At 38.4% G+C, this 18,434-nt stretch overlaps 1 protein-coding gene across 1 annotated transcript in view; it reads right to left on the reverse strand.

The window, feature by feature from the left end:
* The window catches only part of INTS8 (integrator complex subunit 8), a 48,340-nt gene that overhangs the window by 20,260 nt on the left and 9,646 nt on the right, over positions 1-18,434 (reverse strand). The window contains exons 7-15 of the mRNA XM_040261044.1: positions 16,123-16,230; positions 14,459-14,614; positions 11,500-11,600; positions 10,876-11,017; positions 7,177-7,247; positions 6,616-6,791; positions 5,364-5,497; positions 3,721-3,831; positions 599-800 (exon numbers count right to left, since the gene is read on the reverse strand). Coding sequence (XP_040116978.1) covers positions 599-800; positions 3,721-3,831; positions 5,364-5,497; positions 6,616-6,791; positions 7,177-7,247; positions 10,876-11,017; positions 11,500-11,600; positions 14,459-14,614; positions 16,123-16,230 — 1,201 coding nt within the window. The remainder of the gene's footprint in view (positions 1-598; positions 801-3,720; positions 3,832-5,363; positions 5,498-6,615; positions 6,792-7,176; positions 7,248-10,875; positions 11,018-11,499; positions 11,601-14,458; positions 14,615-16,122; positions 16,231-18,434) is intronic.

Consider the following 18,434-nt stretch of genomic DNA (forward strand, 5'->3'; position numbering starts at 1 on the left):
CACACACACACACACACACACACACACACGAGGCCACATGAAAGAAACAAAATGACACACACACACACACAGAAGGCCACGTGAAAGCAACAAAACGCCACACACACACACACACACACGAGGCCATGTGAAAGACAAAATGCCACACATACACATACACACACACACACGAGGCCACATGAGACAAAATGACACACACACACACACACTCACACACACACACACGAGAAGGCCACATGAAAGAGACAAGGACGAGTGATGCAGCTGCAAGCCCAGGAATGTCAAAGGCCGCTGGGAGCCACTAGAGACGACAGAAGAGCAACAGCCTTCAAAGGAAGCACGGCCCTGCAGACCCCGATTTCAGACATCTCATCGCCGGAACCGTAAACAAATATATTTTTGGTACTAATATATGGCAGTCCTAGAACAGTTTTTGACACTACCCCCAATGTTCTCGAGTGAACTTCACATCTGAATTGTTTTAAAAGAAAAGTTTTTCATTGATGGTTAAAAAGTCCTGTAAATATTCTTTTAGAATCTTCCCCACAGTTACTTGAGTACTAAAGTCCTGAAATCTGGCTTTGTGAAAGTGTCTTACCAGGAAGCCTCATTTCCAGATATCCTCGCACCCTACTAATAAGATCAGAAGGAGGTCTCTCTCCTGACTGCCCTGTTCCAGCTTCATGCGTATAAATATCCAGAAGAAGCATCTCATTCAGCATGACCTGACGAAGTTTTGGTGAGAATTCTGTCACCAACTCCAAACAAGCAGCAAATAGCTGTTTAGCATGGGCAAAGTCCTATAAAAAGAATAGCAGAATGGTCTGAATCACCTTTCCTCTGAAGTGAGAAAAATGTCTTTATAAGTACAGAACAAAGAGAAGAATTAATTTAAATGGTGAACACTGGTTATCTTGAGGAGTGAGGCTAGATTATCACCTTTTTACTTATCATCTCCGCATTACCGACTTATTCCAATAAATATTTAATGCTTTTATATATATATATTTTTTGGCTTCACCACGTGGCATGCGGGATCTTAGTTCTCCGTGGTGGTGGTGCAGATATATATGGTGGTTTAGTTGCTAAGTCATATCCAACTCTTGCGACCCTATGGACTGTAGCCCACCAGGCTCCTCTGTCCATGGGATTTGCCAGGCAAGAATTCTGGAGTGGGTTGCCACTTCCTTCTCCAGTGGGATCTTCCTGACCAGGCATCAAATGCATGCCTCCTGCAATGGAAGCATAACTCCAAACCACTGGACCTCCAGGGAATTCCCTGTAATTTTTTAAAACATTCAATAAAAAATCAGTATAATATGCATGCTATATTACTAAAGAAGTTTTACATAAACTGTAACAAAACAAAAAAGGTTTATATAAATGTTACATACAATATACATATGTTATACAGGTATAAAATTCCATGATTAAACACCCTTCTCCACCTAAGACAGTCAGAATTAGACGTTACCCCCTTCCACAAGGTTCCACATTCTAAAATTCTGCACACAACCCTATTAGCCTATATAACTGACTAATAAATAAAACAAATAAGCTATGATCTAAGCCCTTTCCTATACATCATCTTCTAATTTTTCCAAAACACAGCCTTCGCTCATTCTCTCTCTTTCCACATGCTTTTATAATCTGGCTTCTATTCCTCATGTCATGAAGAAGAAATGGCTCTTACTAAATAAAGAACTTGAATTCCAGTGGAGCTATTTCAAATCCTGAAAGATGATGCTGTGAAAGTGCTGCACGCAATATGCCAGCAAATTTGGAAAACTCAGCAGTGGCCACAGGACTGGAAAAGGTCAGTTTTCATTCCAATCCCAAAGAAAGGCAATGCCAAAGAATGCTCAAACTACTGCACAATTGCACTCCTCTCACACGGCTAGTAAAGTAATGCTCAAAATTCTCCAAGCCAGGCTTCAACAATATGTGAACTGTGAAATTCCTGATGTTCAAGCTGGTTTTAGGAAAGGCAGAGGAACCAGAGATCAAATTGCCAGCATCCGCTGGATCACTGAAAAAGCAAGAGTGTTCCAGAAAAACATCTATTTCTGCTTTGTTGACTATGCCGAAGCCTTTGACTGTGTGGATCACAATAAACTGTGGAAAATTCTGAGAGAGATGGGAATACCAGACCACCTGACCTGCCTCTTGAGAAATCCGTATGCAGGTCAGGAAGCAACAGTTAGAACTGGACATGAACAACACACTGGTTCCAAATAGGAAAAGGAGTACATCAAGGCTGTATATTGTCACCCTGCTTATTTAACTTCTATGCAGAGTACATCATGAGAAATGCTGGACTGGAAGAAACACAGGCTGGAATCAAGATTGCTGGGAGAAATATCAATAACCTCAGATATGCAGATGACACCACCCTTATGGCAGAAAGTGAAGAGGAACTAAAAAGCGTCTTGATGAAAGTGAAAGAGGAGAGTGAAAAAGTTGGCTTAAAGCTCAACATTCAGAAAATGAAGATCATGGTATCTGGTCCCATCACTTCATGGGAAATAGATGGAGAAACAGTGGAAACAGTGTCAGACTTTATTTCGGGGGGCTCCAAAATCACTGCAGATGGTGACTGCAGCCATGAAATTAAAAGACGCTTACTCCTTGGAAGGAAAGTTATGACCAACCTAGATAGCATATTCAAAAGCAGAGACATTACTTTGCTGACTAAGGTCCGTCTCGTCAAGGCTATGGTTTTTCCTGTGGTCATGTATGGATGTGAGAGTTGCACTGTGAAGAAGGCTGAGCACAAAAGAATTGATGCTTTTGAACTGTGGTGTTGGAGAAGACTCTTGAGAGTACCTTGGACTGCAAGGAGATCCAACCAGTCCATTCTGAAGGAGATCAGCCCTGGGATTTCTTTGGAAGGAATGATGCTAAAGCTCAAACTCCAGTACTTTGGTCACCTCATGCGAAGAGTTGACTCATTGGAAAAGACCCTGATGCTGGGAGGGATTGGGGGCAGGAGGAGAAGGGGACGACAGAGGATGAGATGGCTGGATGGCATCACTGACTCGATGGACCTGAGTCTGAGTGAACTCTGGGAGTTGGTGATGGACAGGGAGGCCTGGCGTGCTGCAATTCATGGGGTCGCAAAGAGTTGGACACAACTGAGCGACTGAACTGAACTGAATGGCACATTCTACTGACTATCTTCCAGTTACTTAACTGGACTTTGGGGCTACAGCCCAGTACTGTCCATTCCCTCTACCTGACTTCTTCTACCCCTTAGCTATCATGACTCCACAAGTCTAGTTCTCATAGCAGACTCTTCCATGACACCGTTTCTTGGATGCAATGCTAGACACCCTAGTATATCCTCCTAGGGTGATCTATGATGAGTCCCAAATCTGTATTTCCAGCCCAGACTACTTCCCAAGTGATTTTAAGGATCTTTGTTTTGTTTTTAGCTTGAAATACAATCTTTTACTAACACAATACTAAATACAAATAAGAACTATTCATGTTGTCTAATTTTTTAAAAGAAATAGAGACAAAGCTATATGTTCAAGACCATTTTTGTATAGTTATGAGGACAAAGGGAAAAGAATAAACCAAAATGCCTTTTCAGATATCCTTTCAGACCTACAATGATGATTTTAAGACCAGAAACACAAAACTGATCCTGATTCCTGGTTTCACCCTAAACTAATAAAGCATATTCTTAACCAGAGGTCAGTGTATAATTTTACTCACCTTAACAGTACTGCAGTGTAGACCTTTGGCCATTAGAATGTAAACCAAATCTCTTGTTAAATTGTCTTTAATTCCCAGGATGACACTACTATAGACAAGAGGTAACTCCCACTGGAAGAAATAAAAATACATAAACACACACACACAAAGCCAAATCTAGATAACAATTCTTCAGTAACAGTCAACTCCATTTAACAAAATCATTCAAACGTCATTTTTTAAAGAGAAAAGAAAATGATAGCTGCAACGAACCGCTAATTAAGATGAACATATTCACTATAATAACCTAGTAATAAATAATTAAATGGATTGGAAATTTCTGAAGGATAACCTATAGAAATAAAGACGAAATCTAGGAGTTTAGTATGTGTTAATCCATATGATCCTCACAAGTTATTATTAAATAGGTACTATATCTCCATTTCACAGATCAGAAAACGGAGGCACACAGAAGTTAAATAACTTGCTGAAGACTATACAGCTAATTAAGTAGAGCACTGGGATTCACACTCAGGTACTTAGTACCAGAACTTTGGCTCATAACTCTTATGCTGTACACTTCCTCATCCATATAAATGAACACAAATAATGATTTCAATGCTATGGAAGCCCAACTAAGACTGAGATCAATTTTTCATTTCACTTCACTTGTACATTCAAATCCCACAGAATACACATCAATTTCTAGCTGCTTTTTATCACATTCAGCAGAGAGGGAGTACGCAGCTAGCTATATTAGAAACACATTCATATTATTATAGGGGCTTCCCTAGTGGCTCAGCAAGTAAAGAATCCTCCTGCAATGGGTTCAATCCCTGGGTCAGGAAGATCTCCTGGAGAAGGAAATGGCAACCCACTCTAGTATTCTTGCCCGGGAAATCCCATGGACAGAGGAGCCTGGTGGGCTGCAGTCCATGGGGCTGCAAAGAGCTGGGACACAATAGCATGGACGCACTACGACTACACCTAACAAATAAGACGCTCACGCTAAAGGCAAACTCCCCATATCATTACACTTTACCTTCACCTGCATCTGTGAGCTAGTTCCCTTAGCTCACAGATGCAGGTGAAGGTAAAGTATAATAATCTCTAGCTATATTCCACTGAATGTTTAAAAAGCTATTTCATTTGCACTTTCCATGCAGCAGAACTTAGACAACTTCAGAAACATTATCTTGGCATTTTTGGGGGAGTGAGGGGGGCATTTTTAAAAACATATCTAAAGCTAAAAATGTTCTATAAACAAGTTTTAATGAGGTGATTCTAACCTGCAGCCTTCAGACTTAGGACATGAAAAAACTAAACCAAAACTACTCTGTATGGCAAGTATTAGCTGCAGACTGCACAAATATACACATATTTACAGCTATACTGAAAATGCATGTAGATGCTGTAACAACAAATGAAACAGAAACTCATTTTTTGTTGTTACTGATTTAATATCTTTTTTACCTATTTCATATTTTCTCTATCAGTAGATGTTCAAAATACAATGTCGTGTGAAGGTCTTTCACATTACTGATGAATTATTAACAAACAAAAGGGCTTCTTATTCTCAAAAAGTTCAAGGAACAGCTCTTCTATTAGATTACATCAGAAAACAAGGGTCATTTTCTTATCTGTTCCAAACAGAGGTTTCTTACCTTATTAGACACCGTCCAGAATTCACGCTCTGAAGTCATACCATGTAATTCAATTAAAATCTGTCGAATTCTCCATGGATCCACTGACAGTATCAGTTGATGTTCCAACTGGCCAATGGTGACACTTGCTGAGGCTAAGAAAGGAAGAAGAGATTTTCATTTAAATAATTATTTGATACATTATTCATTCGTTACTCATTCATAATCGTGAAAACATGAGAATGGTAATTTACTGACCGAACTTGTGCATGTTTATAAATATTAGAAGTTTATAAACTTCTAATAAGTTTATAAACTTTCATCTTGAAAACTGATTTATCCAACTTAATGCAAACTATGTTTTAACTTCACTCTCATATAAAAAGCCTAACACAACTTGGATTATGTCTTCATTTATCAAATAAAGGTAACGAAAATATAAACCAATAAAAATCAGTAACTTTACATGGAAAGAATTATGTGGGATATATGGAAAAATTTGATTTATTTTTGAACATCCTGTGTTAAAAGCACTTCTAAAATGTTCTGAGTAGTAAACTTTAAGAATGTTTTTCGAAGGGAGAGAATGAGAAGGTAGAGGCACTGCCTTCCCAGAGAACCAAGAATCGATCGTTAAAATTCCTAATTACAACTCAACTTTCAGATACAGTCTTCAATAATGCATTGCCAGCATTTTATCTTTGATAATATCACTCTTTTCCTTTATGACCGAGTCAAAGCAGCTTAAATCTAGTGAGGTCCAAAGTAGCAACAAGTTCAGTCAACTGAATTCTGTCTCCCCTGCATATTGAATGTTGAAGCTTGTATTTCTTATTAACAAGCAGCACTATATTTTCTTATTACATTTATAAAATAAGAGAAAACAATGGAAGAAAATCATCAAATAAGGCTAAAATGGCATGTTGTCAAAGCTGACTGTTTAGCCAGCAGACAGTGATATGAAGACTGTAATGCATGCAGGCCTGCACCATTTTTTGCTTGTAACCACTCCTCTTCCCTCTTGGTTTATACTTTCAAGAACACAGCAGCAGATCTATTTCCCCAGCTAAAATCTTTTACGTATCCAGACCTACATCTCCATTAACCATACTCAGCAGACTCCCAAAACTTAACTGCTTAGACAGAATATGACCTCAAAAGACAGGTTTTCTATTAGTTACCAGCATTAGTGTAAATAGAAAAAAAATTAAGAAGATAGCCTCAAATTTCCTGAGGAGCAAAATATGCCAAAATTCGAGCTAGGAAATCTAACCTGGGATATCATAAAATGAAGTTACGGGTTTAATGCACAGATTGACTCTAGGGGACCTCTTCCTCATCTGATCGACAAGTAACTTTCGTTCTTCATCTTTCAGTAATGTGATGAAAAGCTCATGTGAAGAAATCATGAAAACATACTGCAGGTCTTCCAACCCCAGACACACATTCCTAGATCAGTAAGAAATGTTATAAAACAAAGAAGAATATAATTTTAGTTTGGGGAAAAAAATCATATAACCTATTTTTATTAATAAACTGTTTAAAAGCCACCATTCAGTAACTGCACAACAATAATTTGAACAGTTTTTAAAATTTCTCTTTGGTCCTTATCTAAAGTTATGATTTCACTGCTACAGTATTAAAGAGGGTAACAGCAAGAATCCTAAGTTTTATGCGGCTACACAAATTTAAACTGTAAGTGTTCTCAACTACCAATTACTACCTGGATATATGAAGACAGGCAAGGTAAATGTAAAATGATAAGGAATAAAAGATATTTTTCTCACAGACCTAAGCTCAAAATTAAGAAAAAGAAGAAGAGAAAGGCACTTACTTCAAAAAAGCAGCCATGTTTCCTTTCAAAGTATCCGAAGCTTTTTCTAAATTTATTGATCTTGAACAAACCTAGGAATTTGGGTAATTTTTATTTGAATATGGGTACTTCAAAATAATTATACTACAGTTTGCAAGTTTAGATTTAAAAACAATCAAATTGTCCTTTCAGACATGGATCAGTCACAGATTTGGTTAAGAAATTTAAGAAAGGAGACCAAAGAATAAGAATGCATTATGGGCAGAGGGCGTGGAATGTGACCATTTCAAGAACTGTAGGTAAAGGATAATCTCACGGATTATGCAGTAAAGAATAATCTATTTAGCATATGAACAAGTCCCATGGAAATTTACAAAGTATGGCCCCAAATTAAATGGAGTGATAAACTGTAAGAATCAGGAGTTCCCCTCAGAAAAGTGAGAAAAGACCCATCTTGGACAGCTGAGAAGGATGATCCACAATAGCTAAAGAACACAGGACCAATGGTTAGGGAGGTAACCAAGGTTTAAAAAATAAACAATGAAAACAAAGAGCAACTTAGCTATGAAAATATTAGTCATCTAAAAATAATATTATTTAAATATCATTGTGAATTTATTAGGTTAGACTTCCCACATATTATTTACAAGAAGTCAAAAAGTTATTAGTATAAAAGATCCTAACCTCAACAAATTGTCAATGCTCTCTAATATGCTGACACAAAAGCTAAATTATATAACATGTACAGCAGTACTATTAACAAGAGCCAAAAAATAGAAACAACACTAACATCCATCAAGTGATGAATGGACACTCAAAACAGACACTGAAGAGGAAGTAAGTGTATCCATTCAGTAGGACACTATTCACCTATAAAAAGGAATAAAGTACTGAGGGACATTCCAACATGGATGAAATGTCTTCAATACCAAGTGAAAGAAGTGAGTTACAAAAGACCATATGTTTTATGACTTCACTTATATGACATGTCCAGAATAGGCAAATCTACAGAGACAAAAAATAGATCAATAGTTGTCTAGGGTTGCAGGGATTGAGAGGAAAATGAGAAATGATTGCTAATGGTTAAGAGTTTTCTTACAGGGGCAGAGAGGAATGAAATGTTGGCAAACTGGCTGAGGTGATGGCTGCACAACTCTATGAACATACTAAAAATCACTGAACTGTACACTTTGACTGAGTGAATTGTATGTTACTAGCTGGAAACAAAGTCAATTATACAAATTCAATTATAGTTCATGAAAAAAAAAAGACTTCTCTGGAAAAATTATAAAGCTTTAAAGGACATTAAAGGGCACAAAAATAAATCAAGAGCCATACCAGCTCCTAGATTAGGATACTCAATATGGTAATGCTACTAATTTTTCACAAGTTGGCTTTTAAGTGTAATGTAATTTCAAACAAAAATCCAACAGGCTTACTTCTGAAACTTCACCATCTGAGTCTACTGTCTACAAGAAAATGTAAAAAGATAAGCAAAACCAATACAACTGTGGAAAACAAGGTTTGTGCTTTAGATGATACCAAGCCTGGGTACGGGTATGATGGATGGGTAAACAAACAGAAAAGCTGTCACAGAGTAGCCTAGAGACAGGCCCACACAGGTGTGCATGTCTGATACTTGGAATCCAATGGAGGCAGCGCTAGACACCGGCAGAAAAAAGAGGACACTTTCAGCAACTGGCTCTGAAACACGTGAGGAAAAAATGACACCGGATTCCCTACTTCCATGAGCACAAGATTCAATCACAGGTGGATTAAAGACCCAAATCTCCCCATGATACACAAAATTCAATCACAGGTGGATTAAAGACCCAAATCTCCCCATGATACACAAAATTCAATCACAGGTGGATTAAAGACCTAAATGTGAAAAGAAGGCCAAGTTCTAGAGCTTTTAGAAAATAAAATACAGGATAATTTTCACAACTACAGGATATGAAAAGCTTTAAGCAAGACACAGAAATTCATTCATTAATCTCTTCCTTTATGAGAAAGACTGATAAATTTTATTATATTAAAATTAAGAACTTTTAAAATAATAAAAGTTAAAAGTGAACCTCAGAAAACATACTTGCAATACTTAAAACTAGTAAAGGACAGAATATATTAAAAACTCCTGCCAAAAAAAAAAAAAGACTATTCAACAGAAAACTGAGCCATACCACTTGAACAAGCACCTCAAAAAATGAAATCTGTATATGAAAAAAAATAAATGAAAAGCTGTTAAATTCACCAGTAATAAAGGAAAAGGAAGGAAAATAAAGAAACAAAAAATAAAGGGAAAGGAAAAGGACATTAAAACCTCAATGGGGGCTTTCCTGGTGATCCAGTGATCCAGTGGTTAAGAACCTGCCTGCCAATGCAGGGGGCTGGAGTTCAATCCCTGGTTCAGGAAGATCCCACATGCTGCAGAGCAACTAAGTCTCCGCCCCACAACTACTGAGCCTGTGCACCTAGAGCCTGCACTCCTCAAAGAGAGAAGCCACTGTGAGAAGCCCTGCAATGCAGGGCTAGAACTGCACTGCAGTTGAACTGCAATGAACACACTACAATCAAGAGTAGACCCCACAGGCCGCAAGCAGAGAAAGCCCACTCAGCAACAAAGATCTGATGCAGCCAACAAATAAGTAAATAAAATCACCTCAACGAGATACCATTATACAATGACCCAGACAGGGAATCTGACAGTGAGATCCTGATCAACAAAAACTCTCATACATGCAGTGGCAGAAACGCTTTGAAACTTTACGGTAAAATTGCAGATATACTTTCTCCAGGAATGTAACAGATAAATGGTATGTGGGTGCACCAGGATGTAAGCACAAGAATGTTCAAGCAGCAGAATAACCCCAACCTGTAAATAACACAAATGTCCATAATCATAAGAATAAATAAATTGTGGCATGGTTACATAATGTTGTAACATCTTACAGCAATGAGGAAAAAAAAAACTATATCTGCATACAACTTGAAAAACATCTCACAAATATGTTCCCTGAAAGACAACTTAAAAAAGACAAATATGATTTCATTTATGTGGAGGTCAAAACAGGCAAATTTAAGAATATTCTTTAAGGGTACATACAATGGGGATACAACTGTAATGGGAAATGAGGAAATAACTATCACAAAAAAGCAGGGTAGTAGCTTCCTCAAGGAGGAGCAGAGAGGGTGTGGGAAGACACATTAAGGACTTCGAGAGCACTGGCAGTATCGTATTTTTGGAACAAAATGGTATTATCTGTATTTGATGCACTTCTCTCAAGGTCTGCTACATTAAGACTATTAGAGAGAGAGAGGTCCGGTAGAAACACAAATTATGGAGCTCACATGAGAGGCAAGAGGTATGATCTGAGCGTTTTTAGGGAGCAAGTGACTGAAGTTTTGGAAGAAAATAAAAGTGGTGAAGAATAAAACAAGCTGAGTGAGCCAAGGACAAAACTTCAGTAAAGGAAAACATTAAAGGGAGATCAAAGGAGAAGTCAATGGAGGACTAAGGAAACCCCAGTGATGGCGGAGAAGCAGAAGCGAGCTCCAGCAGCAGACACGGTGGGCAAGTGCACTGTCGGCCGCGCCGCCTGAGCCGGAGAGGCGAGACCCTCGGACGAGGACAGTGAAGAGGGCTCCAGGTGCGGCAGCTAGGAGGCCACTGGAAAACTCAAAGCAAAATTATAAACCAAAGGGGGAAAAACGTCTCACCTCAAGCAGAAAGTCTATTTTCTCTTTATTAGGTCTAAGAAATAGCTGGTTAAATTGAACACTAATTGTTCTACCTTCTAATACATCACGGACTGTGTTACAGGCACAGACTTTAAAACAGATTTCATCCAGGGCTTCATTTCTGTCAAATACAAAAGTAGATACACTCATTTATTTTTTAATAGAAAGGTATAATTATAAAACTAAAATCACAAGAATGGGCCATTTATTCTTGAGAGGTAAGATTTTTACAATATTCAGGCACATTAGTAATTACCTAAGTCAATGGGGGAAAAAAATAAACAGGAGTTTTAAATTTACCAAATGAGCAAGTGACTGAAGTTTTGGAAGAGAATAAAAGTGTATATTTAGGTATACAGATTAATCTGAATCAAACTAACAGAATCAAACTCTGCTGTGTAAATTTTTTTTACCCAAGCACTTTTAAAAAAAGAATTAAATGAAAATTAAAGCGGCTCCTCTAGCCATGTTAACTCTCCATAGAGTAAAAATAAAGTGAAAGCACTGTGACAGACATACAGGTAATCTGGAGGGACATTATTGATAAATCGGAAATGCACACTTACTCTTACATAAAAATCAAAAAGTAATTCACTTACTTACCCCTGTTGAGCTTTCTGAAAGAGTTCCCTTAGGACCGACTGCCGGAACTGGATAGGTAAACTGAAGGTTAAGTTGTCTTCAACAAAGATCTTTATTACCTCCTGGAACACAGACAAAAAATTGCAACTATTTCAAAAATCTTGAAAGTCTCTTAAAAAAAATTTTTTTTTAATAAAATTTTAAGTCTTTCTGAAATAGAAATTACACAGTGAAGAAAATCATTAAAATATCTTGTTAGGAAAATCTCTTCCTAAAATTTTAAAATTACATTAAGGGTAAAAATAGCACCCCCCTCAGTTCAATTCAATAGCTCAAGTCATGCCCTACTCTTTGCAACCCCATGGACTGCAGCATGCCAGGCCTCCCTGTCCATCACCAACTCCCGGAGCTTGCTCAAATTCATGTCCATTGAATCGGTGATGCCATCCAACCTGTGTTGACCATCCAACCAATCTGTTGACCCTTTCTCCTCCCTCCCTCAATCTTTCCCAGCATGAGGGTCTTTTAACAGTCCAATGAGTCAGTTCTTCGCATCAGGTGGGCAAAGGATTGGAGTTTCAGCTTCAGTATCAGTCCTTCCAAGGAATATTAAGGGTTGATTTCCTTTAGGATTGACAGGTTTAATCTCCTTGCAGTCCAAGGGACTCTCAAGAATCTTCTCCAACACCACAGTTCAAAAGCATCAATTCTTTGGCACTCAGCTTTCTTTATGGTCCAACTCTCACATGCATACATGACTAAGTGAGGAGCGGTGTCCCCACAAGAGACTGAGCTAGACTTGCCTGTGAGTGTCCAGGAGTCTCTGGTGGAGGCATGGGTCAACAGTCTGGCCTCAGGCCAAACAAGAGGGAGGGAACACAGCCCCACCCATCAACAGAAAATTGGATTAAAGATTTACTGAGCATGACCCCACCCATCAGAACAAGACCCAGTTTCCCCCGCCTAGTCAGTCTCTCCCATCAGGAAGCTTCCATAAGCCTCTTATCCTTATTCATCAAAGGGCAGACAGAATGAAAACCACAATCACAGAAAACTAACCAAACTGATCACATGGACCACAGCCTTGTCTAACTCAATGAAACTATGGACCATGCCGTGTAGGGCCATCCAAGACAGACGGGTCACGGTGGAGAGTTCTGACAAAACATGGTCCACTGGGGAAGGGAATGGCAAACCACTTTAGTATTTTTGCCTTGAGAACCCCATGAACAGTATGAAATGGCAAAAGCACCCCACTACCCTTCTTTAAAATTGGAGATCATGGGCCAAAAGTGAGAGGTGAGAAAAGAATCATTAAGTAGTAATTCAGCTATGTTATTAGAGACTTTTAAAATTCCTCTCCTCCACTTTAAACATGATTTCATACAACAAACTTTTTAAAACGCTAAAACAGAGAAATATTTCAGCTAAAAAAAGTGTGCTAAGAAACTAGTCTAATCAAGTTAAATGGTTTAAAATATATTAGTGAACTGTACAAAATTTATCATTCTAATAAATGATATTATCATAGTATTTTTAATAGTCTTTTTTCTCAGTTGTTTATCAGCTCTTTATCAAGCAATGGAAGAAAGTAGGGGTGACAGTGTGGGGATTTCTGGAAATAGCTAAATCAGCTCTACAGCAAGAGCACTGACCCCTTTATTACTTCTACGGTAACATGCGGGCTTCCCTGATGGCTCAGCTGGTAAAGAATCCACCTGCAATGCAGGAGACCTGGGTTCAATCCCTGGGTTGGGAAGATCCCCTGGATAAGGGCATGGCAAACTACTCCAGTATTCTTGCCTGGAGAATCCCCATGGACAGAAGAGCCTGGCGGGCTACAGTCCATGGGGTCGCAAAGAGTCAGACACAACTGAGCGACTGAGCATGTCACACGTGGTAACATGTGCCGATCTGTGACTGCCATTCTTGACTGCAAGGGTCTTACTATGCCAGGGACCGTCTTAAAGATTCTACATCTTATCATAATTGATTACCACTCCCCATAAGCCTGTATTAGGGATAGGTAACTGAAAGATCTCTTGTGTTTGATAACTTCATCTATATCTGAAATCCACCTTCAACAAAGTTTACTTTTCTTCCCTAGGGCAAATCAGAATTGGCAAAAAAAGGGGCCAGAGGGCAGGGGAAGGAGCACTGTCCCCTCTCTTCTATTTTCTCTGAAGAAAAAAAAAACCCCAAAACTCTCAACCCAAAAGTTGAGAAAAGTGAACTAAAAACCTAGGCTAAAAGTCCATTGTGGAGACACAAAACTAAAGGTATGTTATAGCATTGTCATTTCATAATTTGTTTTGAATTTAATAAGATGAAGGCACTGTTCACTTTCTAGAATTAAGGCTTTTTTTAAAAGTACAAATTCTAACTCCCAGTGATTTTCATTACAAAGCTGCAGATATATACTCAGAGGGGGCAACAAAAAAATCTCAACAGACTAATTTAAGCTCTTTTCATGAGTAAAAGTGAGATGACGACCAGCCTCCCTGGAAAAGTGGGCTATGTAACAGACTATCCAAGCCGACCAAAACTGCTCTGCTCACCCTCTCCTTCAGTCTCACTGTTCACAGTGGCTAATAAGGTCAGGGTGGAAGACCGTACTTTCAGATCTTTAGCCTCCATAAAACCAAAAGTTCTCTACCTGTAATTTTAAAAGTTAAAAGTTCTGCCTACAGAGTTTCTTACAGAATGTACTTAAAATGGGCAAATTTTATACCTTCAAGACAGGATAATTATCAGTAATATGAGTCAACATCTATCCAGTGCTCTGCCTTAACAGTTTATAAACTATAACTTTTCATTTGATTCTCATAAAAAGCTTAATTATTACAACTATTTTATAGGCCAATCTGTTTGACGTGCCCCAAATGGCACAACTGTAAATGGTGATGTCATGATTTGAACTCTGCTGTCTGGCTTACAGGGCTTTCCAATGACACTACTGTATCCCCATCACACATCTTACCTGATAGCTGCCAGATCTCAAACAAATATGGACCTGACTATATGGAGTCAATTGCTGAGATGTACTATCAGAGGACGGCACGAGAACATCACATGCTTGACAATAGCCAGCTAACCGCTTCTCATCTATGGTACAATGAAGAGATAATGAACCTATCTGTAAAGTAAGAGGTATATATCATTATCCATCAGTGTAACAGAAACAATAGTCTAGCACCCATTTATTGCATTTTAACAGTATAAGAAAACGCCAATGGAAAACAGGAATCATAAAAAATGAAAAAGTTAAAGGTTTAGAGCAGGGGTAGCAAACTATTGCTCACAGGTCAAAACCAGCCCATGTCCTGTTTTTACAGATTCCATGACCTAAGAATAATCCTTAGTGTTGTAAAAGGAGGGAAAATAAAACCCCAACAAATTAGACGATGCCACAGAAACTGTACATGGCCCACAAAGTCTAAAGTATTTATTATTTAGCCCTTTACAAAAAACTTTGGTGACTTCTGGTTTAGAGTTTTCAGGCCAACATAAAAAAGGTAGACATTATTATCACTCTCTGCAGGTATAACAACAATTAAGATACTAACAAAGAATGAAAACTGTTAAAAAAAAAAAGATGAAAATACTTTAAAATATTGATACATATACTTGGCAGAGATTTAAAGGGGGACAACAAAGAAAACTCAATCTTCACTCAACCAGAAAAAATAGAAATGCTTCCACCAAAAAAGAAAAAAAATTTTTTAAGACATGCTTTTTTAAAAAATTAAAGTTTTAAATTACTATATCCCAGATGCCATAAAATTAGAAATCTGATGACTTCCTGAGGCAAATTAAAAGGAGACTTCCCAATAAAAGACATCTCTAGTGCATTTATTCAGTGTTTCTGGTGAAGAAAGCAAAGATTGAAGTGGGAATTTTTCTGGCCACCAGGCATATAAAAACCTAGTTATATACTTTAAAATTCAGTTGTGTGAGTCATAAAAAGAAAGATGCAAACAATAAACACATGAAAATATTTGCCCTACTAGGATTAAGGAAACACAACTTTTTAAAAGGTTTCCCAGATAAATATCAAATCAGCAATTAAAAAACTTCACTGCTAATAGCAGAGCCTTCGGAAATCAATTTGTACCCAGAAATGTACCTAGAAATCAATTTGTATATTACATCATTTAAAAAAATTAATGACCACTGACATTGTAATTCTACTTGCAGGAATTTAACTCTATCTAAAGTCCAAACAAAAATTTATGCTTGGAGATATAAATTTTGCAACTTTATAATAAATAAGAACAGCAAACTATCTAAATGTTCAACCATTAGGAAAATAAAAACACAGCACATCTATATATAACAGAATAGGATAGATATATTTAAAATATATATTCTAACATTTTAGCAAGATACAAAATAGCATGAGCTTAACTGTATAAAAACATAAAGAACAAAAACTGTTAAAAAAAAAAAAAAAAAGCTAAAACGGCAAAAGGGATTATTTCCAGAGAGTAGTATTACAGATTTTTTTTAATATTTCCATTAGTTTTTTAAAATATCAAATTTACTACAATGAACAGTTTTTTAATCATCAAAAAAATGGATACCAAAAAATATATAGATGTTTTAAAGGACTGAAAATCATGTGACTGTTTTGACTGTACTTACCTCTGCAATTAGTTCTTTGGTTCTAAAAAATTTTTCTCTGGCATTTTCATAGACAGCTGGATTTGTAGAGCCTTGCTGGAAGTATGCTGCACCCAAATCATAACACACCTAAAATGGTAATGAATACCAATTTGCTCAGTGATTTTTCAGGAACTTAAGAGCTGACAAAACAAATTCACCGTTTATCTCAGCAACATAGTTACACATGTAGCAAAAAAGAAAAACATTTCAATGAGCAGTAAAACAGTCAATGTTCTTAGTCACAAGCAACAGAAATCAACTCTGACTGACTTAAGGGGACTTACTGGAAAGACCTCAGGTGGCCTACAGAATTATTGGGAAAGCCAAAGAATCAGGCCTGGAAAACAAACGGGAGATGGGAGGCAAGCAGCCAGAACAAGAGCCGCAACTGATTCAGTGAAACACCACGCCACCATCTCAACAGCCAACGCCACAGATCCGGGCAACTGCAGGCAGCAGGACCAGGCACTGAAAGCAGCCGCTCCGCTCCGCTGGGGCTGCCCGGGAACTAGACCTTCCGGTCACTGCTGGAGTCACCGTCACAATGGATGCTCCACAATACCACTTTCTCACTAGCAAGCTCCTGCGTGTGTCCTAAGTCGCTTCAGTAGTGTCTGACTCTTTGCGACCCCATGGACTGAAGCCCGCCAGGCTCCTCTGTCCCTGGGAGTCTCCAGGCAAGAGTACTAGAGTGGGTAGCCATGCCCTTCTCCAGGGGATCTTCCCAACCCAGGGATCAAATTCACATCTCCTGTGGCTTCTGCATTTGCAGGCAGAGTCTTTACTGCTGAGCCACCAGGCGAGCCCAGCTAGCTCTTAATTCAGTCTAAACGTCTCTGTCACACCGATATGACATGCCTGCCCTCCAGCAGGATAAGGCTAGAGAACATGAATATTTGGAGTTGTCAGTTTTATTACAGGAAACAGGGTCTCCCTCCCAACAAGTCTCAGAAGATAGGAGTTTCTTCTAACAATGAAAAAGGGGACAGCCATGGGGATGTCTCCAAAAGGGTAGGAGGAGCAAATGTGTACTATCAAAGAACTGGCCAGAATAAAATACTGAAAAATCTGAACGAATGAGTATAAAATGACAGCTCATTTCCAGTTGCCTAACAGAATCTGCACATCTTTCCAGGAGCATTCTTAAACAGACACCTAGATTTACCTAATGCAAAATTCAAAGACTAAGTTGAACTTGGCCATTTTATGAACAAGAATACTAAGGCCCAGAAAGTGACATTTCTACTTGAAAGCATATAACCAAGCACTGGAGAGTCCAGACTTGAAGCCAGACTCTTAGGTTCCTAATATTCTATCACAAATTTACTCCTCACAAGGCTGATAGCTCTGTCTTCTCTATCTGACTTTTAAAAAAAGCCTTCAACTTATATCCCCAAGGAGGAGAAAGTTCAAACCCCACGGGCTGATTTTCAAGGATCTCAGAATCTGGACTACCTTCTCTCCAAACCTCTCTATTCTTCTCTATTTCAAACACACCAGTCTTCTCAACTCTCCATTCACATCAGATGTAGAAATAAATTTCATTCCACACCGTTTATTTCCATTTGCACCAAACCAACCTGAGCCAACAGATACTCATTCCTCTTTCAAATTCCTAAGGTGTAAGTCTCTGATACTCCTGACCAAACTACTCTTCACTGATACGGACTATAGATACTATTCTGTCCTGTTCAACAAATCAAGATTAATTCTTCCTCAGCCTCTAGAATACTGCTTTACACTATTTAGTCCATACTTAATGTTGGGCAGATTTTCATTCTAAAGTGCTTCTTTCCATCTAGGATAAAGGAGTGCTAAAGTTTAAAATAAAGTGTGTGTATGTATATTGTAAAGATTTATATACACACAAGCACACCTATATATGCACACATATTATAGATACATATTCCCCTTTCCAGGCCAAGACAGAGTTGTTGTTGCTGTACAGTTGCTCAGTCATGTCCAACTCTTTCGCAACCCCATGGGCTGCAGCCCACCAAGCTCCTCTGTCCATGGGATTCTCCAGGCAAGAACACTGGAGGGGGTTGCCATTTCCTTCTCCAGCAGATCTTCCTGACCCAGAGACCGAACCTGCGTCTTCTGCACTGGCAGACAGATTCTTTACTGCTGAGCCACTGGGGAGCCCTTGAAGTGGTTACCAGCTGCCAATGCCTCCTGACTCCTACTCGATGAGACTCCATCTCAGCAAGTCTTGAGAAGCGATTATCTTTAACTCCAGAACCAGCTAATCTGAAAAGGTACCTCTCAACCCTTAAATCAAAGGTATTTCT

The sequence above is a fragment of the Oryx dammah genome, unplaced genomic scaffold, assembly GCF_014754425.2.
Source record: "Oryx dammah isolate SB20612 unplaced genomic scaffold, SCBI_Odam_1.1 HiC_scaffold_19, whole genome shotgun sequence".
In the NCBI taxonomy this organism is placed as follows: Eukaryota; Metazoa; Chordata; class Mammalia; order Artiodactyla; family Bovidae; genus Oryx; species Oryx dammah.